This window comes from Malaclemys terrapin, chromosome 17 (assembly GCF_027887155.1).
Source record: "Malaclemys terrapin pileata isolate rMalTer1 chromosome 17, rMalTer1.hap1, whole genome shotgun sequence".
Lineage (NCBI taxonomy): Eukaryota > Metazoa > Chordata > Testudines > Emydidae > Malaclemys > Malaclemys terrapin.
In genome coordinates, this window is record NC_071521.1 from 20,835,856 (window position 1) to 20,863,366 (window position 27,511).

The 27,511-nt window shown below is 59.8% G+C and overlaps 1 protein-coding gene across 1 annotated transcript in view; it reads right to left on the bottom strand.

The window, feature by feature from the left end:
• Window positions 1–26,466, bottom strand: part of ABCA2 (ATP binding cassette subfamily A member 2) — a 130,635-nt gene extending 104,169 nt beyond the window's left edge. Inside the window, exon 1 of the mRNA XM_054007246.1 lies at window positions 26,099–26,466. Within this exon, the coding sequence (XP_053863221.1) occupies window positions 26,099–26,164 (66 nt within the window). The 5' untranslated portion in view covers window positions 26,165–26,466. The remainder of the gene's footprint in view (window positions 1–26,098) is intronic.
• Window positions 26,467–27,511: the final 1,045 nt, after the last annotated feature.

Sequence of the window (27,511 nt, forward strand, 5' to 3'; positions counted from 1 at the left end):
GTTCTGAAGCGGGCTGGCTGGGTTTCACCCCCACTCTGCACTAGCGTGAAACAAGTGCCCACGGTGCAGAGCCCACCCCCTCCCTGGAGGTCTTGACTGATGGACCACGGGTGGGGGAGGCCTTCCAGGGAACATACACAGGAGACAGGGCACCGACCGCTGCTGTTTTGGGGGGAGACGGGGAGACAGAAGCACAAGCCTCTCTGAGGGGTGGTTAGATCGAAGTCTAGTGTTTGAAGCAGCTGTGCAAGCTTCCCTTAGTGCCCCTCAATCCTGCCCCCCAGCCCCTGCTAGCCCTGCCCTGGGCTCCCCACACAGCTCTGCCAGTGCCCCTCAATCCCCACCCACAACCCCTGCTAGCCCTGCCCTGGGCTCCCCACACAGCTCTGCCGGTGCCCCTCAATCCCGACCCACAACCCCTCCTAGCCCTGCCCTGGGCTCCCCACACAGCTCTGCCGGTGCCCCTCAATCCCGACCGCAGCCCCTGCTAGCCCTGCCCTGGGCTCCCCACACAGCTCTGCCAGCGCCCCTCAATCCCCACCCCCAGCCCCTGCTAGCCCTGCCCTGGGCTCTCCACACAGCTCTGCCGGTGCCCCTCAATCCCCATCCACAACCCCTGCTAGCCCTGCGCTGGGCTCCCCACACAGCTCTGCCGGTGCCCCTCAATCCCCACCCACAACCCCTGCTAGCCCTGCCCTGGGCTCCCCACACAGCTCTGCCGGTGCCCCTCAATCCTGCCCCCCAGCCCCTGCTAGCCCTGCCCTGGGCTTCCCACACAGCTCTGCCGGTGCCCCTCAATCCCGACCGCAACCCCTGCTAGCCCTGCCCTGGGCTCCCCACACAGCTCTGCTGGTGCCCCTCAATCCTGCCCCCCCAGCCCCTGCTAGCCCTGCCCTGGGCTCCCCACACAGCTCTGCCGGTGCCCCACAATCCTGACCCCAGCCCCTGCTAGCCCTGCCCTGGGCTCCCCACACAGCTCTGCCGGTGCCCCTCAATCCTGACCCCAGCCCCTGCTAGCCCTGCCCTGGGCTCCCCACACAGCTCTGCCTGTGCCCCTCAATCCTGACCCCAGCCCCTGCTAGCCCTGCCCTGGGCTCCCCACACAGCTCTGCCGGTGCCCCACAATCCCCACCCGCAGCCCCTGCTAGCCCTGCCCTGGGCTCCCCACACAGCTCTGCCGGTGCCCCACAATCCTGACCCCAGCCCCTGCTAGCCCTGCCCTGGGCTCCCCACACAGCTCTGCCGGTGCCCCTCAATCCCGACCGCAGCCCCTGCTAGCCCTGCCCTGGGCTCCCCACACAGCTCTGCCGGTGCCCCACAATCCCCACCCGCAGCCCCTGCTAGCCCTGCCCTGGGCTCCCCACACAGCTCTGCCGGTGCCCCACAATCCCCACCCGCAGCCCCTGCTAGCCCTGCCCTGGGCTCCCCACACAGCTCTGCCGGTGCCCCTCAATCCTGCCCCCCAGCCCCTGCTAGCCCTGCCCTGAGCTCCCCACACAGCTCTGCCGGTGCCCCTCAGTCCCGACCCGCAGCCCCTGCTAGCCCTGCCCTGGGCTCCCCACACAGCTCTGCCAGTGCCCCTCAATCCCCACCCACAACCCCTGCTAGCCCTGCGCTGGGCTCCCCACACAGCTCTGCCAGTGCCCCTCAATCCCCACCCGCAACCCCTGCTAGCCCTGCCCTGGGCTCCCCACACAGCTCTGCCGGTGCCCCTCAATCCTGACCCCAGCCCCTGCTAGCCCTGCCCTGGGCTCCCCACACAGCTCTGCCAGTGCCCCTCAATCCTGACCCCAGCCCCTGCTAGCCCTGCCCTGGGCTCCCCACACAGCTCTGCCGGTGCCCCACAATCCCCACCCGCAGCCCCTGCTAGCCCTGCCCTGGGCTCCCCACACAGCTCTGCCGGTGCCCCACAATCCTGACCCCAGCCCCTGCCAGCCCTGCCCTGGACTCCCCACACAGCTCTGCCGGTGCCCCTCAATCCCGAACGCAGCCCCTGCTAGCCCTGCCCTGGGCTCCCCACACAGCTCTGCCGGTGCCCCACAATCCCCACCCGCAGCCCCTGCTAGCCCTGCCCTGGGCTCCCCACACAGCTCTGCCGGTGCCCCACAATCCCCACCCGCAGCCCCTGCTAGCCCTGCCCTGGGCTCCCCACACAGCTCTGCCGGTGCCCCTCAATCCTGCCCCCCAGCCCCTGCTAGCCCTGCCCTGAGCTCCCCACACAGCTCTGCCAGTGCCCCTCAGTCCCGACCCGCAGCCCCTGCTAGCCCTGCCCTGGGCTCCCCACACAGCTCTGCCGGTGCCCCTCAATCCCGACCGCAGCCCCTGCTAGCCCTGTGCTGGGCTTCCCTACACAGCTCTGCCAGTGCCCCTCAATCCCCACCCACAACCCCTGCTAGCCCTGCGCTGGGCTCCCCACACAGCTCTGCCGGTGCCCCTCAATCCCGACCCGCAGCCCCTGCTAGCCCTGCCCTGGGCTCCCCACACAGCTCTGCTGGTGCCCCTCAATCCTGCCCCCCAGCCCCTGCTAGCCCTGCCCTGGGCTCCCCACACAGCTCTGCCAGTGCCCCTCAATCCCCACCCGCAGCCCCTGCTAGCCCTGCCCTGGGCTCCCCACACAGCTCTGCCGGTGCCCCACAATCCCGACCCCAGCCCCTGCTAGCCCTGCCCTGGGCTCCCCACACAGCTCTGCCGGTGCCCCTCAATCCTGACCCGCAGCCCCTGCTAGCCCTGCCCTGGGCTCCCCACACAGCTCTGCCGGTGCCCCTCAATCCCGACCCGCAGCCCCTGCTAGCCCTGCCCTGGGCTCCCCACACAGCTCTGCCGGTGCCCCTCAATCCCGACCGCAGCCCCTGCTAGCCCTGCCCTGGGCTCCCCACACAGCTCTGCCGGTGCCCCTCAATCCCGACCCGCAGCCCCTGCTAGCCCTGCCCTGGGCTCCCCACACAGCTCTGCCGGTGCCCCTCAATCCCGACCGCAGCCCCTGCTAGCCCTGCCCTGGGCTCCCCACACAGCTCTGCCAGTGCCCCTCAATCCCCACCCGCAACCCCTGCTAGCCCTGCCCTGGGCTCCCCACACAGCTCTGCCGGTGCCCCTCAATCCCCACCCACAACCCCTGCTAGCCCTGCCCTGGGCTCCTCACACAGCTCTGCCGGTGCTCCTCAATCCCGACCCACAACCCCTGCTAGCCCTGCCCTGGGCTTCCCACACAGCTCTGCTGGTGCCCCTCAATCCCGACCGCAGCCCCTGCTAGCCCTGCGCTGGGCTCCCCACACAGCTCTGCCGGTGCCCCTCAATCCCGACCCGCAATCCCTGCTAGCCCTGCCCTGGGCTCCCCACACAGCTCTGCCAGTGCCCCTCAATCCCCACCCACAACCCCTGCTAGCCCTGCCCTGGGCTCCCCACACAGCTCTGCCGGTGCCCCTCAATCCCGACCCACAACCCCTGCTAGCCCTGCGCTGGGCTCCCCACACAGCTCTGCCGGTGCCCCTCAATCCTGACCCCAGCCCCTGCTAGCCCTGCCCTGGGTTCCCCACACAGCTCTGCCGGTGCCCCTCAATCCCCACCCGCAACCCCTGCTAGCCCTGCCCTGAGCTCCCCACACAGCTCTGCCGGTGCCCCTCAATCCCGACCCGCAGCCCCCTACTGTCACAAGAGACCCCTCCTCATCACTGTGAGCAGCCACACGGCTCTTCTGTCCCTTGCACCACCCAGCGCCGGGGAAGAGTCCCAGGAGCTGCAGGGGGAGCAGTGGTGAGGCGGGGGCGGGTCAGAACTGTTGCAGGGACAGGACTGATTTAGGGGTGGGGGCAGGATTAATTGCTGGGCAGGGGATGGGCAGCTGTGGGGTGAGAGACCCTATAGCAGGGACCAAAAATCCCCTTATTCACTAGCCAAGCAAGCCCTGGCAACACCGATTGTCCCCCACGCATGGGGGATGGGCAGGAGGCATCCGCCAGCAAGAGACAGAGCAAAAATAAATAAATAAACAAACCCCAACATATTTTAAAACGCTCATGAATTGTGGGATCTGCCTCAGGATTGTTTTAACCTTCTGCCCAACCCTCGTTTCTGGCCTCTCGTGGTGTAAAGGGGCCACAACCCAGCTGAACCAGCCTCCTGGGGATCAACCCTCGTGCAGGGGGCTTCCTCAGGCTGCACACGGCTGACAGATCGGCTTCCCGCTGCTCCCCTCCGTGCAGGGCCTGTCATAGCAGGAACAGCCCTCTGGCTCATCTAGCCCCTGCTGGGGAGTGGGGACGGCTGCGGCCTCCATCCTGCTCACAGACCTGCAGCACGGGGGCCACGGACGCACGGCGGGAGGTCCGAAAAGCAACTCAACCTGAGCCGGGCTCCTGAGGGTGCAACAAATCGGGGAGATCCCGACTGGTCAGAGCCCCAGGAAGAGCTGAAGCCAGGCTCGCCCCGGCACTGGCCCCAGGGAGGTGGCCCAGATGCTTTCTTGGGGCTTTTCCTTCTGTTGTCCGAGGGTAGGGTTACCATATTTTGTGCCTCCAAATGGAGGACACTCCACGGGGCCTCGGCCCCGCCCCCAACCCCGCCCATGCCCCCTCCCCAACTCCGCCCCCTCCCCAAAGTCTCCGCCCCCTCCCCTGCTTCCCGCGAATATTAAATTCGCGGGAAGCCTGAAGCTGGTAAGGGGGGGTGTGGGGGGAGCAGGCGCGGCCCAGGCTGGCCCCCCGGCGGCGCCAGCCTGGGTCGGCTCGGGCCCTGGGGTGCCAGCCCCGGCCGACCACCCCCAGCCCGCCCAGCACTGCCGGCCCCCGGCGGCCCAGCGCACCCCCCCCGCTATCCCGGACCGGCTCCCGGCCCCGCGCACCCCCCAGCGGCCCGGCCCCGCGACCCCGGACCGGCCCGCGGCCCCGCGCACCCCCGGCTCCCCGCCCAGCCCCGCGGCCCGGCGCACCCCCCCGCTACCCCGGACCGGCTCCCCGCCCGGCCCCGCGGCCCGGCGCACCCCCCGCTACCCCGGACCGGCTCCCCGCGGCCAGGCGCACCCCCCCGCTACCCCGGACCGGCTCCCCGCCCGGCCCCGCGGCCCGGCGCACCCCCCCCGCTACCCCGGACCGGCTCCCCGCCCGGCCCCGCGGCCCGGCGCACCCCCCGCTACCCTGGACCGGCTCCCCGCCCGGCCCCGCGGCCCGGCGCACCCCCCCCCTACCCCGGACCGGCTCCCCGCCCGGCCCCGCGGCCCGGCGCACCCCCCCCCGCTACCCCGGACCGGCTCGCGGCCCCGCGCACCCCCCCGCTACCCCGGACCGGCTCCCCGCCCGGCCCCGCGGCCCGGTGCACCCCCCCCGCTACCCCGGCTCGCGGCCCCGCGCACCCCCCCCGCTACCCCGGCCCGCGGCCCCGCGCACCCCCCCCGCTACCCCGGCCCGCGGCCCGGCGCACCGCCCGGCTCCCGGCCCGGCACCGCGCCCCCGGCTCCCCGCCCAGCCCCGCACCTGGCCCGGCACCATGCCCCCGGCCCCGCGACCCCGGCCCGGCCCCGCACCGGCCCGGCCAAAGAGGCCCCGCCCGAGCCCTCCATCCCTCCCTCCCGATTTTCCCGGACATGCCCGGCTTTTGGGGATTTCCCCCCGGACGGGGATTTGAACCCCCAAAAGCCGGACATGTCCGGGAAAATCCGGACGTATGGTAACCCTATCCTAGGGAAGGAGCCTCTATGGAAAGTCAACAGTTCTGGCCCAATGCCCAATGCTGGCTGGCAGCTTCTCGGGTCACTCAGAGCACGCTGGGGGACGGGCAGAGCCCCCCCAGGCAGGGAGCACGGCAGTCCTCAGCTCCCCTGACCAGCCGCTTCCCTGCATCAGAGTCCGGGGACCCCTGGGCCAGGGCTGTGTGTGCGGAACAATCCCTGCTCAGAACAGAGTCCAGGACTCTCCCCTCCTCCCCCGGCGCCAGCAGAGTCACTGGCCGGTGGGGCCCTGAACCCCCGTGCCGGGGGCGGTGATCTAAGCTGGATGCTTCCCCCTCACTCAGCCCGTCCTTCCCTTTCCACCACACAAAAAACAGGCGAGGCCTCACCTTGCTGCATTGCCATGGTAACCGCACCGGCGTTGCCAAGGCAAGCGGCGACTAGGAATCAGGTGCCCGGCTGTGATGCGGGAGCTGCCAGGCTGCTAGGAGGGGCAGTGGCGCCTGTCACCAGGTGGGGGCCCCTGCCCTCAAGGCAGCAGCCTTGGCCTTACCCTTTCACAATGGTTTCCAAGCAACAAACCCACCTAGCGACACAGGCGAGAATACAGCTGGGGGCGGCTGGCTCTGCGAGAGCTCTTTGGAGCAGGGGCTGTCGCTGATTCCCCGTCAGCTCCACGCCCAGCAGTAGGGGCCCCAAGCAGAGGACACAATAAACATGTTAAATGAGAAGGATACGGACCCCCCCATGGGGAGAACAGGGGGTGGGGGCAGATAAAAGGACTCTGTCACGAACACGGGCATCCCTCTGCTGCGCAGTGGCAGGTTTCAGGGCCTTGCAGGTCAGTTTCCTGTTGGAGGAGACACCAGTGACATGGAGTCTGTGTATTTTGTTTGTGCAACTGGCTAATTTCCATTATAAGCTCACCAGTCCTGGGACAGGAGTGGGCACAAAACGGCACGCAGGCAAATCCTTAGGCAGAAAACTCAGCCAAACACCAGTGCCCGGTTCCCACGGAACAGCTCTGCCCCGGAGCACACTAGTTAGAGGGCTGGCACGGCACACGGGTACAGGGGCCCTCGAGGGGGACACGGTGCACGGGGGCGCATGCTGGAGGAGAGGTCAACCAAACACTGCAGCTCTAAGACCTCTCCGGACGAGGCTGGGGCTCACCCGAGGATTTCACCCGACACCCCCAGACAGTGCTGAAGAAGCGAAAGGGCAGCGCATTAACTCCCAGTGTCCCCCTGCTGGGCTGAGTTACACACAGAGCAGGGCTAACCATGATCCCCCAAGTCCATCAAAAGCAAACCAAGCAGCGCCCTCCAATTTGAGAATCGACACACTCGTCACACTACGGCCACATGCCCACTTCTATGGGAGGGAATAAAAGGCGGCAGATGCCCTGTAGCAGTGGTGGGGCCAGATGCTGGGCTGGAAAAGCCACCTCTTTAGAGTAGCCCAAGGAAGTGACTCACTATTACAGCAGGGACGAGCAGCGAACCCAAACCCAGGGCAGGGCAGGGGGCACTTGGGATGAGATGCGGTAACACTAGGGGGATCCCATTATTCCTTTCAGTACAGGCTACAGGCAACTGGTTCACCACCCCCTCCCAAAGCACGCACCTTCCTGCCCCGAAGGGAGCCAGCGCTGGACTTACGGAGGATATGCACGCCCAAGCACAACCAACCACCCACCCCTAGCTGCCGTTCAAGCTTTTCATCCCTAGATCGCCACGCACTTTACAAAGCGGCACAGTCTCACTCTCCCCACTGTACAGACAGGGAAACTGAGATACAGCACAACGAAGGGACTCAGTGGCAGAGCTGGGAATAGAAGCCAGGCCTCCCGAGCCCCAGTCCAATGTTCTAGCCGCTGCACCTCACTGGCTCTCTGCGGACTAGGGCCGGAGGCAGTGCCCACGGATATCAATGGGCGCATTTCTGTTCATTGCTATGGGCTTTGAATCGTGCCCTAACCTAAGAGCCAGTGAGGACACCCCCCCGGAGGGCCCTGGCTCATGCACCAACACGAGATGAACTCATTTGCCCCTCTGCCCAGCTGCGAGCGGCAGAGTTTAACAGAGCCGCTCTTCCGGGTGAAGGATCCCGGGGCTTGCACAGGATACCTGAGCACCCTTCGCAGCACAGCAGGGCACTGCCAACAGTCGAGCACACTCGCAGTTAAGGGAGCGACACGGCCCCAGGTTACATGCAGTGCAGAGCGGCCCCGGGGACCAGCAGCGCCGAGCCAGGCACAACAAGAGCAAGGCCAGCACAGGAGGAATGAGACGCTGGCATTCGCTTGCCGCTTCCATCCTCCATGAAACCCTAGTGCGCCCTGGAGCCACCAACTCAACCCACAGCTGCTCCTGTCCCAGCCACTCCCCCAACTGCCAGGCCTGGGATGCTGGTGGATGTAACCTGTCTCCCAATGGGTGCAGTGGGTGTAACCTTCGGGAGGAGTGACAAGGCAGGGGACCAGTCACCAGGCTCGCCCAGGCCCCCAGCTGACCACAGCCTGTGTCCAAGAAGACCTGTCAACCTGCACTTCGGACCAGGAGACCCGCCTTCCACCGCCTCTGCCCCCAGAAAAGGTGCCACGAGCAGGCTACGCCTGGAGAACCCAAATGATGGGGGAGGGTGTTAAAGTCATGAGTATGTCAATGGAAACCAGCCAACACAAGAATTTGCACCAAATGCTCCCATCTTTAGATTCCTGTCTACACCCTGCTGGTGGCCAGACCCAGTGTCTGCTAGCACCCCACACACCCACCTGCAGGGCAGTGACCCACAACCCAGCTCTGGAGGGCTGTGGATTAGAGATTCTCAAGTTACTGCAGGACACCTCATCGCCATGAAGTCATCCCTCGTATTAGCACCTCGGCAACGGGGGGTGAGCGCGGCAAGCCCCAGGAAGCCAGGTTAGCACCAGTCTTTGCTCTACAGCCCCAAACCCTTTGGGTTTAGATCATGGAGGCTGTCAGGAAAGCAACAGACAGAGGCTGCAGGTTTATTCACCCACCCCACCCACCTCCTCTTGACATAACCCAGTGGTTCTATGGCACCTTCGCACCTGCCTAGGTGCCAGCTAACAGCCCGACTAGATTTGCTTACACTCTCCCATCCCCCTAGGAACTGCTTTGCCATCGTGCCCTGAAGCCTTGGCTGGAGGGTCAATCTCCTTGTTCTGTGTTTGTACAGCACCTAACATAATCGGGTCCTAGGCAGGACTGGCGCTCCAAGGTGCTACCAAACCATGAGTCTTCTACTAATCATTATTTGTAATTCCAAGTGTCACTGAACTGGATGTTCTCTGAGCTGCCGCTCAATCAGAGCGCCCTGACACCCATTTGCTGTTCTGCGAGGACCCAGGCATCAAACAGGCACAACTCCCATCCAAGCCAGTAGGAGATGCAGTCCCCTAACCTGGGGGACTATTACCCTAGGGGAGTTGGGCACAGGGTAGTGTGGGTGGGGGATGGGGCTGCTTCTCCGGCTACATCTCCCTGCATAAGTTATTCAGTTTGCAAACCCACAAGTTACATGCTCCGCCACTTACACTCACTTCCCACTGCCACTCCCCCTTTACATCCCAGCTGCATTGGCTGCCACAGTTCTGCAGGGAGCTGGGTGCAAGCAGGCCCTGCCATGCCTACGGAGCACGAAGGGCAGTGCTGCCCTTTGTGCTTCCACTGCTGTACTCGGCTGCTCCGTAACCCCCGGCTGTCTGGAGACCCCTGCACCACCATCCTCCACATGCCCCAGGGATACTGAGCATGGTCGCCCCAAAACATTCCGAAATCGATCGTCTGCTCCCCAAAATCAGAAGCATGGCTTAAAACCCACATGGCAGGTTCTATTTCTTCACCTTCTGGATTTTGAGCCCTTAGAAGCCCCATTTTCCAGCTTTTGTTCACAACCATAAGGGCTAGAAATCAATTTAAAATTTTTGTCCATATTCACATGACTCCAGCAGCTGGGGTTTTAAGACAAAAAAACCCACCAAATAGCTGGAGATTTGCCATAACATCGCAGGGGTCGGCATCACTGCACACTCACCGTGGCGAACACATTTGGGAAAGGGCTGGCGGCTTCCACTTCCCGCTGCCCATTGCCGTTCCTCGCAGCACCCGCCGGCCTGGGGGGTGAGCTGTGGTGCTTGCTGCACAGAGGGGAGGAGCTGGGACCTGGCGGGAAGGTTTATGATCACTGCTTCTTACACTCCAGCCAGTCCTCACTGGTCCCTTGTGCTCCCCGGCCACCCGCTGACTGTCACCCTACTGAGATCGCCAGCTCTCTGGGGTGGGAACTGTCTCTCTGCTAGCCTAACACAACTGGGCCCTACCACAATACATGAGAATAAGGTTTGGGGAAGATGGAGAGGGTCCTTCCATTTTTTTTTTTTTAAGGGGAGGTTACTTAGAAGCTGAACAGCACAAAGATCAACCCATCTCTCCCCCCTCTTCTCTTCCCGCCTTACCAGACACCCACCACCTTCCAGAGATGGGGGGCTGGGGACAGATTAGCATTCTCCGTCGTTTGTATTGCAATAGCACCTGGCAGCCTCTGTCCTGGACCAGGACCCTATTGTGCTAGGCGCTGTATAGCCAGAGCAGAGAATCCCTGCCCCCAACGTGCCGACAATCTAATAAGCCACGAGACAGTCGGACACGGAAACGAGGAGGCCAAGCTTGCAGGCACGAGGGGCAGCGGTCTTCACACCCCACTGGCCTGTTCCTGGGCAGCCCGCAGAAAATGTAAGCCTTATCCCCGTGGCAGACAGCAAGAGGAAGGGGCCCCACTGTCCAGTCTATACAGCACCCTCCTCCCCACGCCGGGGAGCTGAAAGGGTCACGTTCTGGACACCTTGGCTGCAGGCTGCGCTCCCCTCCCAGCTGCACGCACACACGGGACTGCACCGAGAGGCAGGTGCCTGCAGGCTGGGCGCCACGTGTGACCATTGTACTGCGTGGACTCTCCTGGCTTAACATGCAGCGACAGCACTAAAAAGAAACGCGCCACACGAACGCTGCAACATACATCCCAGCAAATCCCACAGCCTTGCCCAGGTGCAGCTGTTTGCCTCCATCACTTCCATTACCCAGCAGCCTGGCCCTGACTGATTTGCTACAGGCTGGAGGGGGGAGGAGGCGAGACACAATGCTCGGTTCTGATGCCCCCAGAGGACGAGGCTCAGGAACTCAGCAGCTCCCCCTTTAAACCCCGAGCCCTCAGCCAGCTTAGGGGCTTTGTGTTTGACTTTAATCACCCGCTGGGCCGAAGCAGCTGCAACCCAGCAGGGGAGATGTCCGGGGATGGCAGCATGGGAAGGGAGGCCCCATTAAATACTCTTTGCTGTGGCCTGCTGAAATAAAGCCCCAGGTTCATGCCGCCAGCAGGGACTGGGGAGAGCCGGCTCTGATACATTCCATTACCCAAATCCCACGGCAGCTCTATCGCCCGCTCACAGCCTGTCCCTACACCCCCTTGAACTGTGTGACTGCCCCTGGGGGTTAGCGTGGAATCAGCCCACTCCTCTCCCACCCCGCTGCTCCCATCCAACTAGTTCCAACTCATGCCGCCTGGGTGCCCAGTCCCCTGCTGCCTCCTCCCAGGGCCTGACTGCCTGCCCACCCCTCCACCCCAGCAAGCCAGGCCACCACACCCGCTAAACTGGAAATGCTGCCCCTGGACAGAGCAGAGGGATGCAGGCCGCGGGCACTTGGAGACGGCATGTGTCAATCCTGGAAGCCAGGGGAACGGGAAAAACATATGCTTCCTGATGGGGACAGGGGGAGAAGAGAAACCCTGGAAGGAGGAGAGAAGGGGAGACAAGGGGTGGCCTTCCAGTTCCGTGACACTGTGGTGGGAGTGGGACTCATTCCCTTACAGGCCAGAGGCCTTGTGCTTAGAGCAGGACTCCTGGGTTCCATTCCCAGCCTCTGCCACTGACTTGCTGGGTGACCTTGAGCAAGTCACTTGCCCCCTCTGGGCCTCGGATTCCATCTCAGAACTTAAGGATTTCAACTGTGTGAAAATCAATATTTACTGACCAAGATCAATGACCCCTGGTCCATGTTGGTGCAGCGCCTAGCACTGTGCGGGCCTTGGCCACGACGCCTCAGTGCTACTGTAATGCAATGCATTAATAATCCCCTCCCCCCAACTCCCTTCCCTAGCCAATGAGCTAGTCAAGCCCAGCAGTGCTCTGGGGATGGAGCAAAGAACTGCTCTGTAGCCCAGCCAGCATGGCCAGGCCAGCTCCGGCAGTCAGCCAGGAGCCAGCGCGCCGCTCCCCACTGCTCTGGGCAGGAAGGGGCCAGGGCCGAGGGAGTCTCACCCAGTCTGCCTTTGCTGGGAGGCTGACGGAGGTGTCACAGGGCCTGGATCGAAGGGAAGCAGGAGGAAACTCCCAGGTCCCTGCTAAGGGTCTGGAGGCCCCTGTGCCCCCTGCGCCATCTTGAAAGGTGCATTTCCCTGGAAATCTAAACACGCTGGCACTTCAGCGCAACCCCAGAACAGCCCTGCACCAGAGCAGGCTTGGAGAGGCCAGACTGACACGCACCTGAACTGCTGCCCGCAGCAACCCTAGGGCCATTCCAGGGGCGCTGGAACCTTTTGTACGGGGGGGGGGGGGGGGGCTGACAGCCATTGAACCAAACGGGAAACCCTGTACGTGATGGAAACACTTCAGCCAGGGGGTGCGGCAGCTCCCCAGCTCCCCTAGTTCCCTGCTGGGGTGGGGGGCACATAATAGAGCGACATCATCGCCCAGTCAGGTGGCCAACAGCAAGAGTGAGCGCATCTCAGGGCGCAGGAAGAGTTGCACCCGCCAGGAGAACAACAGAGGCGCTTCAAAGCCAGTCCCCACTTGACGGGGGAAGGAATCACATCCTGCGCGCTCCCCCGAGAGAGATGGGGCATTACAGAGAGTGCTGGGAGGGCTAAGCAGCTGTCACCCTCCGCGCTTCAGACGGGCCAGACCTAGAGCAGAACAAGCACGGGACTCCTGACCCTCACCACAACTCTGCACTGTGGCCTGAAGCAAGCTGCTGCCCCTCTGTGCCTCAGTTTCCCCCATCCTACCCCCCAATCCCTTCCTCCCAGGGCGTGCGCCAGGTCGAAGGAGTTCACACCGCCCTCTGAAAGGGAGACACGCGTGTCACGTGTTGTTACTGTGACCTCACGCGAGGGTCCCCAAGGCTTCGGGCTGCTCCTGCCATGGGTCAGTCACAAATGGCTGACACTATTTTGTACCTAGAGTGGGAATTTTCTAAGCTCGGGTCTGTCTTCCTTCTTGTTCGGACAACACCCAGCTCAGTGGGGCCCTGATCCTCAACTGTAGCCCCTCAAGGCTACTTCAGCACTAACGAATAATAATCAGCCCACCCTCGTTCCAGGCTGGCCCAGCAATAATGCTGCCTTGAAAAGGGAATTGACATCAGATGGGATGTTGGATTCCCAGCCTCGTTCCACTCACTTTCGGCTCCAGTCGCTCTGTGACGTCCCGGACTGCCCTGAATGCTAGGTCAGGCCGGAGCTGGAGAGCCACTCGTCTGCTGTACCCGCCCCGCTGACCTCGTTGGAAAGGAATTACCAGACCACTCACAGATCAAACGGACCCGCTGTGTACACAGGAGAGGCGCTTCAGCTGGCGGGTGAGCTTCTCCGCCGCACCGGCTTATGCTCGGACCCCAAGTCTCACTGTTCGGGGGGGGGGGGGGGGAGAAATGGAGTTACGGCCACCTGCCTTCGTGACCAAAAAGCTACCGGCAGCAGAACTGCTTTTAGGGCCCAATCCTGCCACTCTGAAGCCAAGGCCTCCAGTCCCACTGGCTCCAGTGTTAGGATTCACACCAAGAGGCCCCACGGCGCTAGGTGCTGTACAGAGAGCGACAGGGGTGTCTGCCCCTAGACAAGACACAGGCTGGAAGGGGACACCAAGGCATAGAGAGGGGGGCGTGAATTTCACGCAGGAGGTCAGTGGCAGAGCCGGAAATAGAACCCAGGTGTCCTGAGTCCCCTGGCTGTAGCGAAGCAGAATGAAACACCCGATTTGCTGCACAGAGCAGACCAGGAAGTCCAGTGACACGCCCAGGCAGCTCCTCCCGCCCCAGCCACCTTCATTGCTACTGTTGTCGCTAGCCTCTAAGTGACCACATAGGAGCTCTCCCCCACCCTTGCCAGGGGACAGAGCAGTTGGGAAACGGAGTTTCGATTCCCCGGGAAATTCCTACATCTCGAAATTTGTTTTCGTTCCAATTTGGAACCAAAAGCCAAGATTGCCACATTTCCTGCAGCTCAAGAATGCCAAACCATTTTGAGTCAGATTTCGTATTCTGTTTGGACGCTATCAAAATGAAATCTTACTAAGTCCGTATTTTATATATATGGAATATGAAACTAGGTTAAGCCATTTTAAGTAAAACATTTAACTTGATTGATTTTATTCTTTTTATCAAAGTGATACATTTTTATCCGATGGAGACATTTTTCTGATGCAAGTTTTGACAGAAACGGATGAATTCCCACAAAATCTTTAGGTTTTCCCAAAACTGCAGTTCAGGACAGAAAGCTGTTCCATCGAAAACATTTTGACACCTCCAAACCCCACCGCCACTTACCCTGCTATCAAAAGGAGCTTCCTGTGGACCAGTCCTGGTCCACTGGTCAGGAATTCACTGACTGAGCCCATCCAGGCAGGATGCTCCGTTCAGGGCCAGCTCCAGGCACCAGCTGACCAAGCACGTGCTTGGGGCGACAACTTGGAAGGAGCAGCCAATCTTGGGGTGGCGGGGGGGGGGGGGGGCGCTCGGAGTTTTTTGTTTTTTTGGTTCGGTGGGGCAGTGCTCGAGGTTTTTTGTTTGTTTGTTTTTGTTTCAGCGGCGTGGCACTGGGGGGGGAGCGGGGGCTGGCGCGGCGCTAGGAGGGACGAGGGCTTCAGCGGCACGGCGCTGTGGGGGGGCGAGGGTTGGCGCAGCACTCGGGGGTTTGGGCGGCCCGGCGCGGCGCTCGGGGGTTTGGGCATCACGTCGCTGGGGGGGGGGGGGGGGTTACGGCAGGGCGGCGCTCTTTTTTTTTTGCCTGGGGCGGCAAAAAAGTTAGAGCCGGCCCCTGCTCCGTTACCGGAAGCATTTGCCGAGTAACCCAGCAGTGCCAGGCTGTTTCCCCTAGACCTGCATGTGCGCCTGTCAGCCAGTGGGCGGGCTCACACAAAGTTGATTAGTTTGACCCAACTTGAAGCACGTCAATTCTACTAGCCCCATCCTCTGAGACAAGATACCAAACCCCCGTGCACTGCTCAGGAAGGGACTTCTTGCCGATGGGAAGGGACCTTGCAAACTGGAAGAGTCCCACTTCCAGCCACCTTCAGGAATAAGTTTTCTGACTTGAACTGGTTGGAGGCTGTCACCGATCTCCAGGATTGGTGCGATGGCCCCAGTTTTGGAAGGGTCTCCAGGAGGAACCCCCTTCATTGTGCCAGATCCCCTAGGGGCCTCATTCTTCTTCGAGGGTCTTCTTAGCATAGGCACAACGTGCCTCAGGTGATGCCACTCAGCTTCACCGCCTCCTTAGACTGGACCTCTGGGCCTGCGGCACCCCCGCTTCCCACCGTGAGCCCCGTTCAGCGAGTCCAACGGAGACAGGACCCGATGGAGACTCGTCCACTCTTTGGGGATTGATGCACCTCGCCCAGCATTGTCAGCACAGCCGGGTTTATTCGTTAACTGGAACGCAGCGTGGGAAGTCCTTAAGGAAGTCCAGAGAATTGAAGGTTAAAGCATTGTCCATGCTGGTCAGTCCAGAGCACAGCCAAGCTGTAGCAAACCCCTTGGTTCAAGCTCTGTCTCTCTCGCCATCTGACCTCTGTGGTCAGACTCCATGTGAGAGTCCGGCTTCTTCCACCCCACACTTCATAACCCCCCAGTGCTTTGATCTCAAGTTCGGGGATTGTTGTTCAGCTTCCTTAGACAGAGGCAGGGAAATCCACATCCGTCTTGGCCATGGGTTGCTAGGTGCCAATGTCCTGGCAATTGGATTTGCTGTTGTCTTCTCAGTTGCTCCCTGGACATGGAGACTAAGGCCCAGACAGCTAGGCGCACCCACACCTACGTGTCTCAGCCTGCCCAGAGAGCAAAATGTCCCTTTCCACTCACCGGGGAACAAGGCAGCACATCGGGGAAACCGAGGCACAAAACAGGACTCAAACATATTACAGAATTAATTCCCACTTCGTCACAGAGGCTGCAAAGTATTTTGATCTTGCAACATGATTAGGTATTTAAAAGGCACAGACGCAATTTTTTTTTTTAATTGACACATTTTTAGAAGTTCCCATTTCCAGCAGAGCTACCTTCAAACAGTTTCTCCCCATTCTTTCGCTCTTGCGTTCCTGTCCCACAAACTAGCCAGATAAAGGGTTTTCTGCTCCCCTTTATGTTCAGAAGGGACTTTTCAGCAAGGGAGACACTGACAGACCAACTACTTCACAGAAACCGTGACAAATCGACATGCCTCGGGCCGTGGGCATTTTCAAGATTGCTCAGAGCTAGATTTTCAGGTGCTTAGTGCGCACTCAGAGCCAGCCTAGCCCCTTCTCTTGGTGCCTAGGAGGGATGCCCCAATGCCCACAGTTCTTTGAAAAATGGGATTCTGTGCACTGAGCCCTTTGGAAAGTACTGGCCAGAGTGCTGCCGGATGCAAAAAGTCAACAGACAGGGCGGGGGGAAATAAAGGTCAATGTTTGCCTGCTGCTTCCAGGGACACATCACAGAAACTACGGCAGGCACAAAATGAAAATACAATTTCCGAGATGTCCTCTTAACAGGATACATTTGCCACCAGGAACAGTGTGTTTGAGAGCCTTGCATGGCAGCCATCGCCCCCCTGCAAGTCCCCCACCTCCCCCGGTTTGTTTTAGATTGCAAAGTCAATAATTTTGTGGTGGAATTCTGTGACAGAGTTTAGGTTGTGTGTCCAGAGGATGAAAATATCATTGATGTATACCTGAGGTACATCATTGGTTTCATGGTTCATTCTTCCTCAGGGTGAATCATGAAGAGGTTGGCATATTGGGGAGTGTACCTATTGGGCTTCAGGAACTGCTAAAGGGTCCCCCCCCCCAGCCTAAGGGGAGGATCCACAGGGCCTGAAACTCAAATAATTACGGGGGACAACTAATGTAAAAACAGGGACAGGAGTGCGGTCACAGGGTCAAAAGAAGGGAACCTCGGGGATACCGAGCAGAGAACCCCGGACAGCGCCCACTGCTCCTCAAAGGCGTCAAGGGAGCCAGTGGATGCCGCCCAGAGGAACTCTGCCCGGATACGTGAACGGACAGAGGATCGGAAACAGGCCCCACAGTCACAGGAACCTCCATCGGCCAACCTCCTCTCCCTGGTTTTATAGATGCCCTGTTTAGCCAGGGCCAAGAGGAAGTTGACCAGGAGGTCCCGTGACTTTGTGGGGCCACGGATAGGGAGTGCATAAATGAGAAGGTGAGGGGAAAAGTGTAACCAAAAACGTAACAATGTCGGTGAGGAGCCGGTGTAGTGGCTGCAACCTGGCACACTCTAAGTAAACGTGAGCCAGGGTCTCCCTCACGCCACAGAAAGGACAGGTGTCCGGGACAGGGGTATGCCACAAAAATGTACGTGCCAAAGGGAGCCAAGTTTTTGTTAACCCTTTCATTGCTGCACCAGCCGGCTTTGCCCTCCCCTCGCCCCGCATCCTCAGCTCCCAGGCTGCCATTACAAACAGGCAGTCTATAGAGCACCAGGAAATACCAAGTACATCGGGCTGCTGTGAGGGCGCCCACCAGTCACGGCTCGGTCAACTCTGTAGTAGCGAAGTGGGCGATCGAGCCAAAGGGCAGAGAACATAGCAAGCGAGAGAGGAGACGAGTCAGAGGTGCCCAGAGCCAACCTGGCAGGTCCGTAGAGGTTGGCACAAGCCTAGCAGGAAATGGGAAGGATCCCGGTTTGCTCAAGGTGACATAACCGAGAGCTCAACCTGGCTCATACACCAGCACAGCCTTACCAGCAAGAGCGGGCCTCCCGCGCAGGAGCAGCGCACCGCGTCCGCGAACCCTCACGAATCAGACACGACGAGTCACTCAGGGAGAGGAACGATGAGGGAGGGGACGAGTCTCCGGCCGAGACGTGAACCGAAGAGCAGTTCGTACACCCAACCCTCCTGTCTCAACCGCGGACCGGTGCTCTCTTGGGACGCACTGACTACAGCGATCCTCCCGCAGGAACCTCAGCTCTGCAGTAGGGGGTCCTGCCAAACCCCCAGAGCCGATTAGCATCACTGGGCAGCACCATCCCTGCAGAGTTAGAGAGAGCCAGAGCCGCAGGTTATCCTGATCTACCCCACAAACTGCAAAAAAGGCAGGGCTTCCCCGGGTCACTGACAGCAACCACTGCCCCTCTAGCTATCGATCTGGAGGTTTCATAGGATGCCCGTCACCGTAGCATCTGGGTGCCTTCCACCAAACAAATGAAAGACTCGCCAGTGAAGGAAAGCAGGTCACGGTCATCATCCCCATGTTACAGATGGGGAACCAGAGGCACAGGCCACGATAATCAGACCTGGGCACCTTTATCTGGGCACCCAGAGAAACGGCCTGATTTGCAAGGATTCCAACCATCCATGTCTCCAAGGAAGCCAATTGGAACCAAGGGTGCTCAGCACCATAGGCACCCAAGTATGCTTAACGTTAGGCACCCAAGTTTGAGCATCTTTGCCCAGAGTCCCACCTGACGGCGACCAGGAAGGCCACTCCAGACGGCAGGCGCTGCGGAGAAGCAGCTTTTCATGACCTCAACGGCGACATTAAGATGAGGAGTACATGACAGCTGGGGGGCTGCTCCCCAGCGTTAGCTCTGTTTGAGCTGGTGCACTCAAAATACCAGCAAGGCCGCAGCGGTAGGGGCAGTCGCTCCGGCTACCCACCTGCCCGACCCCCCAGGTCCACTTAGGGTGACCAGACAGCAAGTGTGAAAAATCGAGACACAGGGAGGTTGGGGGGTAATAGGAGCCTGTATAAGAAAATGACCCAAAAATCGGGACATCTGGTCACCCCACATGCACTCTTGGGTAGCTAACCCAAGCCACCACTCCGCTAGCTACAGCGGAGCCAGCCCAGGTCCGTCTCCCCACCCTGCCTCTTGCTCTGTAGCCAGAGCCACAGAAGGCGAGGCTGCTGCCGGCTGAACAGGGACGGGGGAACAGAGACAGGGAATAAAACCAGCCGCCCCCAGAGGCCTCACTGCAGGTGAGCGGCATCACCAAATGAAGGCCTTTACCCCTGTGTTATGTAACGGGCATTGCGGGGCTAATCCACAACAGGTGTGGGCTGCCTTGCTCCCAGAGACGGGTACATTACGTAGAGAGCAGCCCAGGAGTCTGGATTGGCTCATCCCAGCAAAAAAGTAAACCTCATTTGGCTAGAAGGTGTTAGGTGACACCCTATTTGAATCGCCGCACCCCCTCTGAGGGATGAGTACATTATACTGCAAAGGGTCAAAGAACACCAGGGACTCTTAAAGCCCAGAGCTAGTGTCCATAGAGGTAAACCTGATCTTTCAGAGACCCCCTCAGGAGTATGGGTCACGGCTCCAGCACCTCCATTCAGCAGCCAGGACTGTCTCTCGCTGGAGGTTCCCGGCTGGCGCCCCGATCCTGCACAGAGCTCAGAGAGAGGATCTGGCACGGATCTGGGGCCATTTCTGCTCCTTGACGGTGGATAGAGCAGGCACGGGCAATCTGTGGGGGTGGTTTTAGCAAATGAAGTCCTCTCCCACCTCCCCTTCCCCAGCTTGTCCCTCTTTTTTTTTAAAACTTTAAGAAACATGCTGCACACACAGTCTGGCCTTCCCAGTAGGCGGGTCAGGAGGAACGGGACTCTGGACATGGCATGGGGGCTCTGCCCTGGGCTGAGGAGCAGGAGGGGATAATCCTTCACAGAACCAGTACCCCTCCTCCCCCCCGCACGCACACGCACACCAGGGTTGAGTTAAAGAAGAATCTCAAGTAGTCTGAACCAAAGTCGTCTCCCTACTCGGGTTGCACTTCCTTGGCAGCTCTCATGGCATTACACTGGAGTTTAGCTTGAGTTCTGCTGTGCACTGAAAGCCATGATTCAATGTCTCTGTTCTGGATGAAAAACCCAGCACATCTTCCCCAAACACACAGCATTTACTCTCCGCCAGACTGGCTTGCCTGGGGCTTTAGAAGGAACTCCGGCAAGCTTGTAATTCTCCCCAAACCAGGCATTACAAAAACCCAGGAAATTCAGGGTTCAGGTTATACGTAAATCCAAGCATGTTCAAGGTAAGAAATGCACAGCAAAGGCCTGCAAACAACCTTAACTCTGCCCTGCAGTGATGCAATGAGGAGGAAGAAAATATGAAAAAAATGTTTGTTTAAAGAAAAAAGTCAATGCAATCTAATCTGCGACTCCAAATACTCGAATCCCTTAGCCATAGCGTGGTGTAGAGTTACAGGGTAGAGATATGATTGTTTGGGTGCCTTCACTGTTCATTTCTTACCTTCACACGTCTGGAGTGAAGAGAAACCTTAACTCTGAATACCCCGGGTTTAAATGCTTGGTTTTGAACATTAGATGTTGTAATTATAGACCTTGAACTTCCTGAGACGTACTCTCTATCTTAACTGCATCTCAGTGTAGTTCTGTTGACAGGGCATGCTTCGGCTGGATCTCCAGTCAGCTACAGACTCTTCCAGGATAGACAAGACCGGAATTTTTAATGTCAGCCCCCACCCCTTTGACACGCGCCCTACAGGGCACAAAAGGGAAAGTCCTACAATTGCCCTTTAACAAATTGCCACAAGACTCTCGTGCTTTCCCTGCCAAGTCACTGCTGCATCCCACCTCTTCTTTTCCCAGGCAGCCCCCTTCCTCCTGCTGCCTGATCCTTATGCGGGCGGCGTCACAGCCCAATGCCGCAGCTGACGGCAGCAATGCCGGCTTAGGCCCTTGCCGAGCGAATCGGGCAGGAGGACGGGGCTGGCGAAGGAGGAGCAAGCGTCTTGGTAACAGAGAGCAAGGAAGGGAAGAGGGATGCAGAAAGCGACTAGTGAAGCGTTCGTGACATCCCACGGCGCCCATCTAACGTTTGCTCAGTGACAGCGGAGACGCCACCCTGCCCTTACTCGCTGCGTCACCGCAGAACTGGGATCGGCTCATCGTCACGCTCGTGTACAACTCTCTGGCTGCTCCGCTCGCTCGGCTCCAAACCTAGCCCCACCCGCTGGGCAAAGCAGCCCATTCCCTGGTGGTGCAGTGTGGTACCCCAGGGCCACCCGCCCCAGCTGACCTCTCCAGAGGGAACCAAATGACAAGCAGCCTGATTTCCAGAAGTGCTGAGCACCCACCAATGCCCTCAAGGTGGCTGGGAACGCAGATGCTCAGTCCCTTCGGAAAAACAGCCTCAGACTTCAACACAAGACACTGTTCACAGCTGATCGTTTGTATTACAGCAACATTCAGACCCCAACTGAGCTCAGGGCTCCATTGTGCCAGGTGCTGTACAGACACACGAGGCAGTCCCCGTCAGAGACTCTTACAATCTAGATACACGAGAGAGTGGGAGGGGAAACTGAGACACAGAGCTGGGAAGCGACTTGCCCAAGGCCACCGAGAAAGTCAGTGGCAGACAGGACTACAACCCAGCTCTTCTGACTTCCAGGCCAATGTTTGATCCGCTAGGTTTTTCCACCCGCCACATTCCTGCACCTCTGCAAGGGGAAGACCATCTAGCCCATGATTCCGGGAAGGTTGGAAGAAGGCAGAGATATCGCCTGTTTTTTCTCACTGACCACATTGTGAAGGCCTCAGCCGATCCCCCCACCCCATCTCATCCAGCTCCTCCTTGGTGTCCTCTCTTCACCAGTCATTAGTGGCACACAGACACACACACAGGCATTACTATGGTTTGTAGGGGACGCTGCAGGGCAGCCAGCTCTCCTGAGGGCTGCAGAGCAACCCAAGCGCCACGAGCCCCGGACAGGAGAGCGTGTCTGCAAGACACTCTTGGCATGGAGATCAGAGCTAAGTGGCAGCCGCAGGGTAAAAGCAGCACCCCCAGGCACTACGACCAGTCCAGGTGCTGATCAGAGTGGGCTGCTAGGAGCCTTGTACCCAGCCCCACACAGCCAGGAGCATGCGGGACAGCAGCGGTTGCCACAGCCAGAAACAGAAGAGACAGCCCTACGGCGGGGAGGAGGGAAGTTACACTTATCCAGCTGCCCCCTGGCCCACATCAGGGGCACAGCCAGGAGACTGAAACCCGACTCAGACGTGCATTTTTACCTGGCAGGGCACAGTTTCAGTTTTTGCCTGGTCAGGCAGACTTGCTGTTCTATTTAGCAAACAGGAGGAGCAGAGAAGGGCTGCGGTGACCAGTCTGGTCCGCTCTACCTTGGCACCTGACCCACCCACCCAGCCCAGCCCTAGGGTGTGGTACCAGCTAATACAGAGATTACACTGGTGCAGAGAGGAAGTGTGTCCAGTTACGCAAGGCAAGGAGCATGAGCAGCGATGCCTCGGGCACAGAGCACACCAGTCACAGCCAGGTGTGCACCAGGGGCGAGCGGTGCCCAGCCCGCAGCAGGAGTGAGGGGTGGCAGGAAAGGTGCTCACGAGGTGCCACGCACCAACCAAACAGGCTGCACAGAGACAGGGCCTAGGGGGTGCCCTGCACACGATACTGCTGCCCAGTAGATCTCTGGCTCCCACAGCACCTGCTTGGGTGGCTGCTCTGATGCACGCTCTGCAAGCCCCCGGAGAGCGGGCGCGCTCCTGGGCAGTGCATGCCATGCTGCTGTCTGGGCCACTGCTTGCTAGGTTCACACACACGTTCTTTGGGTGGGCAGGGAGGTGCCTCTTCCTGGTCAGACCCTGCCGCCTTGTGCTGAACACCCTGCTCCTCAGGACCCTCGCCAGGGTCAGTGGATTAGGGCGCTGCCCAGCAGGAGGGGGGCAGACTCTAGCTTGGCACACATCCGCCTGGCAGCACGTCACTGCCCCAAGGCGCATCGTGCCAGTACAGCTCACCTGGGCAGCTTAGTGACCCTCCTTTGGCAACCGAGAAGCCCCCCCACTCCCGCATTGCCCCAAGGCGCATCTAGCTAGGTATTTAGCCCACACACAGTGCTGTGCTATGGGGGGCAGTGGCTTGGAACAATTTGCACGGTGTGGGTGCTGGGAGCCATTAAAACTGCAAACCCTGTACATGATGGAAACCACTTCGAGCCAGGTGGTGCTGCCACACCCCTGAACTGGGGGGCTCTGCGTTCTCATAGCAGCTGGCTCCACCACATTCCCTGCTCCAGAGAGCAGGGCAGCCCCAGTGCCAGGAGAAGACACCCCGCACTGTCCTTTTTTAAAATGGAGATATCCTATCTCCTAGAACTGGAAGGGACCTTGAAAGGTCATTGAGTCCAGCCCCCTCTCTTCACTAGCAGAACCAAGTACTGATTTTGCCCCAGATCCCTAAGTGGCCACCTCAAGGACTGAACTCACAACACTGGGTTTAGCAGGCCAATGCTCAAACCCCTGAGCTCTCCCTCCCCCCTTCTGCCCCCTTCTTCAGAGAAGCTGAGCCAGGTGGGAAGAGGAAGCAAAGAGCCTCCTTCCTAGTGCACAGAGCATGCAGCCCACGCAGCACGACTGCCCAGCCGTGGATGAACTAATCACAGGGCTTCTGTGGCCAGTGCGGTTCACAAGCCATTTAGGTTTGTCACGTGTCACTCTTGGGGAGGAGAATGCCCAGGGCACGTGTCAGACCTGAAAAAGCCAAACTGCCCTGAGCATTTACCAGCTCTGCCCTTCACCCTCCAGACCCCTCAGCGTGAGGTTCCCATGCCCCTTTCCTTAGGGGCAGGAACCCACAGCACAAGGCTTCGCTCCGTAGCATGACTGGCCAGTGCTGCTTAGTAATGCAACAGGATGACTCAGCACTGGTACCTCAGTTAAAGCTAGTGGGCATGGAGACAGCAGGGCTTGGAGTATAGAGAAAGAATTCTGCCCAGCCTCGCGTGATCTTTCCCTCCACGAGCAAGTCCCAGCTGGACGATCCGAGCCATAGACACTCCAGATACCAGGATGATATAAGGCCCAATGCTGCGAGCACTCACTCATGTGAGTTCCCGCATTACCTCAATGGGGCTGAGGGCTGCTGAGGGGAGGTGAGCAACAGTTGCCTGATCTATATTATTGGAGGAGGGGGGGGGGGAAATACCAGCCCAACATTTCTGAAGCTGTTGCTTGCTAACCCTCAAATCAGAGGCTAATTAGACCATGTCACCTGCCCCCCTCCCAATCCTGCCAGGGAAGCATTGCCTGTTCCCGATGCTTTGTCCACCGTGCTTTCAAATGCGTCCAAGGAGAGGGCTTCCACCATTCGCCTGGGAAGGGCTATTTCCCCCAACCCTGCTTCACTTGCCTGTCACCCAACGAAGCCCCAGGATTGTAGCCAAACAACCAAGGAAGAAACTTCCTCTGCTTAGGAACCCGCAAGCGCATTCTGCATTAATTACTATGCGCATAATTCTTCTTTAATCAATGCCCATGGCACGACAAGAGCTCTGTGCGGCCGATGAAACGCACTCGTCAGCCTTGTAATTTCTTAACAATGAATCAGAGCGAAGTGGGTGGGGGAAGGGAAGGAGTTAAATGTAAGTAAGAATCATTATAGCTTCACCGATTCCAAGGCCAGAAGGGACCATTGTGATCATCTAGTCTGACCTCCTGTACCACACAGGCCACACAATAATTCCTAGAGCCCATTGGATGTTTTTTCTAACCAATCTTGATTTTAAAATGGTCAGTGACGGAGACTCCACCACGACCCCGGGTAAAGTGTTCCAGTGGGTAATTACTCTCACCATTAAAAATTTACATCTCATTTCCAGTCTGAATTTGTCTAGCTTCAACTTGCAGACATTAGAACGTGTTACACCTTTCTCGGGTAGATTGAAGAGCTCAGTATTAAATATTTGTTCCCCATGTAGGTACATACAGCCTGTAATCAAAGTCACCCTTTAACCCTCTCTTTGTTAAGCTAAATAGATGGAGCTCCTTGAGCCTATTGCTATAAGGTAGGTTTCTTAATCCTCTAATCATTCTTGTGCCTCTTCTCTGACCCCTCATACTTAGATACCAAATTGAGTCTCCTTTTGGAGATCTGATACAGCCCTTGGGATCAGGGAGCGGGACAGTCGGGGGGGGGGGGGGGGAGGAAGGGGCATATCCTCTATATACTTTAAATCCCGCTCAGTCTGCAGCATTGCTTCCTGAGCACCCAAAAGCAGGAAAGCTCTCTCCAGATTAACAAATGGGGAAAGATGCAGCTGACCCACATAGGATTTGGAAACCTATTTATAGCACATGGCTACAAATGGCTTGTGATAGTGCTCCCATAACAGCCACATCCACCGGGATCATCAAAATGGAGCTGGACAGAAGCATGGCAAACCTGGGATTTTAGTCAGTTTCGGGGAGCAGGGGACGGGGGAGAGGATGACAAAGCTGTAGATCTTGGCGACAACATGAATCCATCCCAGATGTTCTGAACCGGCACCAGCAGACGGTGCCCCTTGCTGGGGCCGCGCCTGGGTAGCCCAGGTGACCCTATCCCACAGTGAGGCTGCACAGGTAAGGGGCCCAATTGTTACTGCTGCACACAGGAGTGTTAGAGGACACAGCACACAGTAACACACACACACACACACACACACACCGGACTCCGAGCGGCCTCTCTTGGGTTTATAAGCACACTGCGTGCACCCATCACCAAGCCAGCACCAGATTTCTGCATCCAAAGCCCATCCATTATTCACCTCACGGACCCAGAGCCTGGGATATCGCATCTTCCTAGACCCACACCTGGGGGGCAGTCTCACGCTCAAAGGCGAAAGAGAAATAAAAACACAAGCCGCCAGCAGACCCAGGGAGGGGGCTCTGAAGTGACCCCCCCCCCCAGCTCATTAAATAGACATGGCAGATCTCAGCTGCCATCTCACTGCTTGCAGGGAGTGAGGTCTCCCGGCTGATCTGGGGGGAAGAAGAGAATTTCCCAGCCCAGGCTCTCCAGGCACGGCAGGGAATGCAGAGGCCTGAGTCCTGTTGCACCGCGGCTGGTAGCCAGGGACAAGCTACAGCTGCCATCGCTGACCCCAGGCAGCTCCCCCTTCTGTGCAGCAGCCTCTCCCCCTCCCCAGGCCAGCCAGCGCTTTCCGCCCCATCACAAAGAGAGGCGAAGCAGCGGCAGATTTCCAAGGATCTGCCCTTTAACCTCCCTCCCGCGAAGAGCAGCCCCGGGCCCCGCAGGCCGCCCAGCCCAGCCCAGCCGGCACTCTCCAGCCCACCGCGATTTTCAGCGCCACGGAAATAGCGCGCAGACTTACCGGGCTCCTGCGCTTGAGAGTCACGTTCTTCCAGAGCAGGAGATGCAGCTGGTGCAGGAACCCCATGTTGGCTCGCCCGGGACTCCGCGCCAGCGGCCCCTGCGCCGGGGGGGAAGGGGAGCGCTCACCCCCCCTGCACCGCCATGCTCGCCCCCAGCCCCGCGGAGCCTCCGCTGCAGTCGCCGCTGGCCCGTGGCTTTGTGCGCTGGGGGCGGAGATCGGGGCCGGCCGGCCGGTGTCACTTGCTGGAGCCCGCTTGCGGCCGGGCGAGGGGCCGGGCGAGGCCGGCGCTCGGGGACAGGCTGCTCGCCCCGCAGAGCCGGGCCGGTGTCGCTCGGCAGCCCCGCAGGTGGAGGTGCGCTGGCGGGGACGAGCCCTTAGTCTGCGGCGGCTTCAGTTCCGTTGCCGGGAGCCCCACCCCCTGCCAGCGCCAGGGCACTGCCTCTTAAAGCCGCAGAGCCCCGGCCGCCCTGCCCGCCCCTCCCCGGGCGAGCCCCGCTGCCCCGGCACCGCCGCTCCCGGGGGGTCCTGCAGCCCCCTCCCCGGGACGGGAACCTCCGCGGGAGCAGGGATCGATCCTGCGACCCCGACGGTTCTGCGCTGGAGCCGGGCTGCGAGCGGTGCCCTGCGCTGCCGTGGGGGGGCGCCCCAGAGCCCGCGGCCGGAGCGGGCCGGAGCCCACGGGGATGGCTGCTGCAGCCCCCCCCCCCCCCCCCCGCTAGGTAATGGTCAGTAATTGGTCCAGGACCCACAGCCCGGCCTGGCCCTTCCCCCCTCTGGGCCCGGCTGTCTCCTCCCCACTTTGCCTGAGTGGGGCAGGGCTGGGTCTCGCTCTGGGGCCGGGCACCCCCCGGCGCAGCCCCCCGGTCGCTGCGGGCAGAGACAGAACTTGGCATTTTAGCGCCTGGGACGAGCTGGCGTATTTGCGCCCCCTACTGGCTTTTGTCATTTTCCGCCCCACAATCAGAGGTGACCCGTAATTGTTGATAGCGGGGGGCACAGAATGTAAAGGGGGGGCATGTGACCACCCCACAGATGGGTGCTAGGGTGACCAGATGTCCTGATTTTATAGGGACAGTCTCGATATTTGGGGCTTTTTCTGATATAGGCATCTATTACCCCCCATCCCCTGTCCTGATTTTTCACACTTTCTATCTAGTCACCCTAGTGCAGAGGGATGTTGGGGGGGGGTCAAGCGATGGCGCCAGCCCTGCACGGTGCGGCTCAACATGGGAGCGCCACCTCAGCAGGCCACCCAGTCCCAGTCACTCTGGGTTGGGCGGTGCAACCAAAAAATCGGGGCGCACATGCCCCCCACACATCACCTGGGGCTCCATTTTTCCACCCCTGTGGCTTTGTCCCTTTGCCCCACCCTGGTTACAGCCCTGGGCCCACCCTCACACACACTGCTGA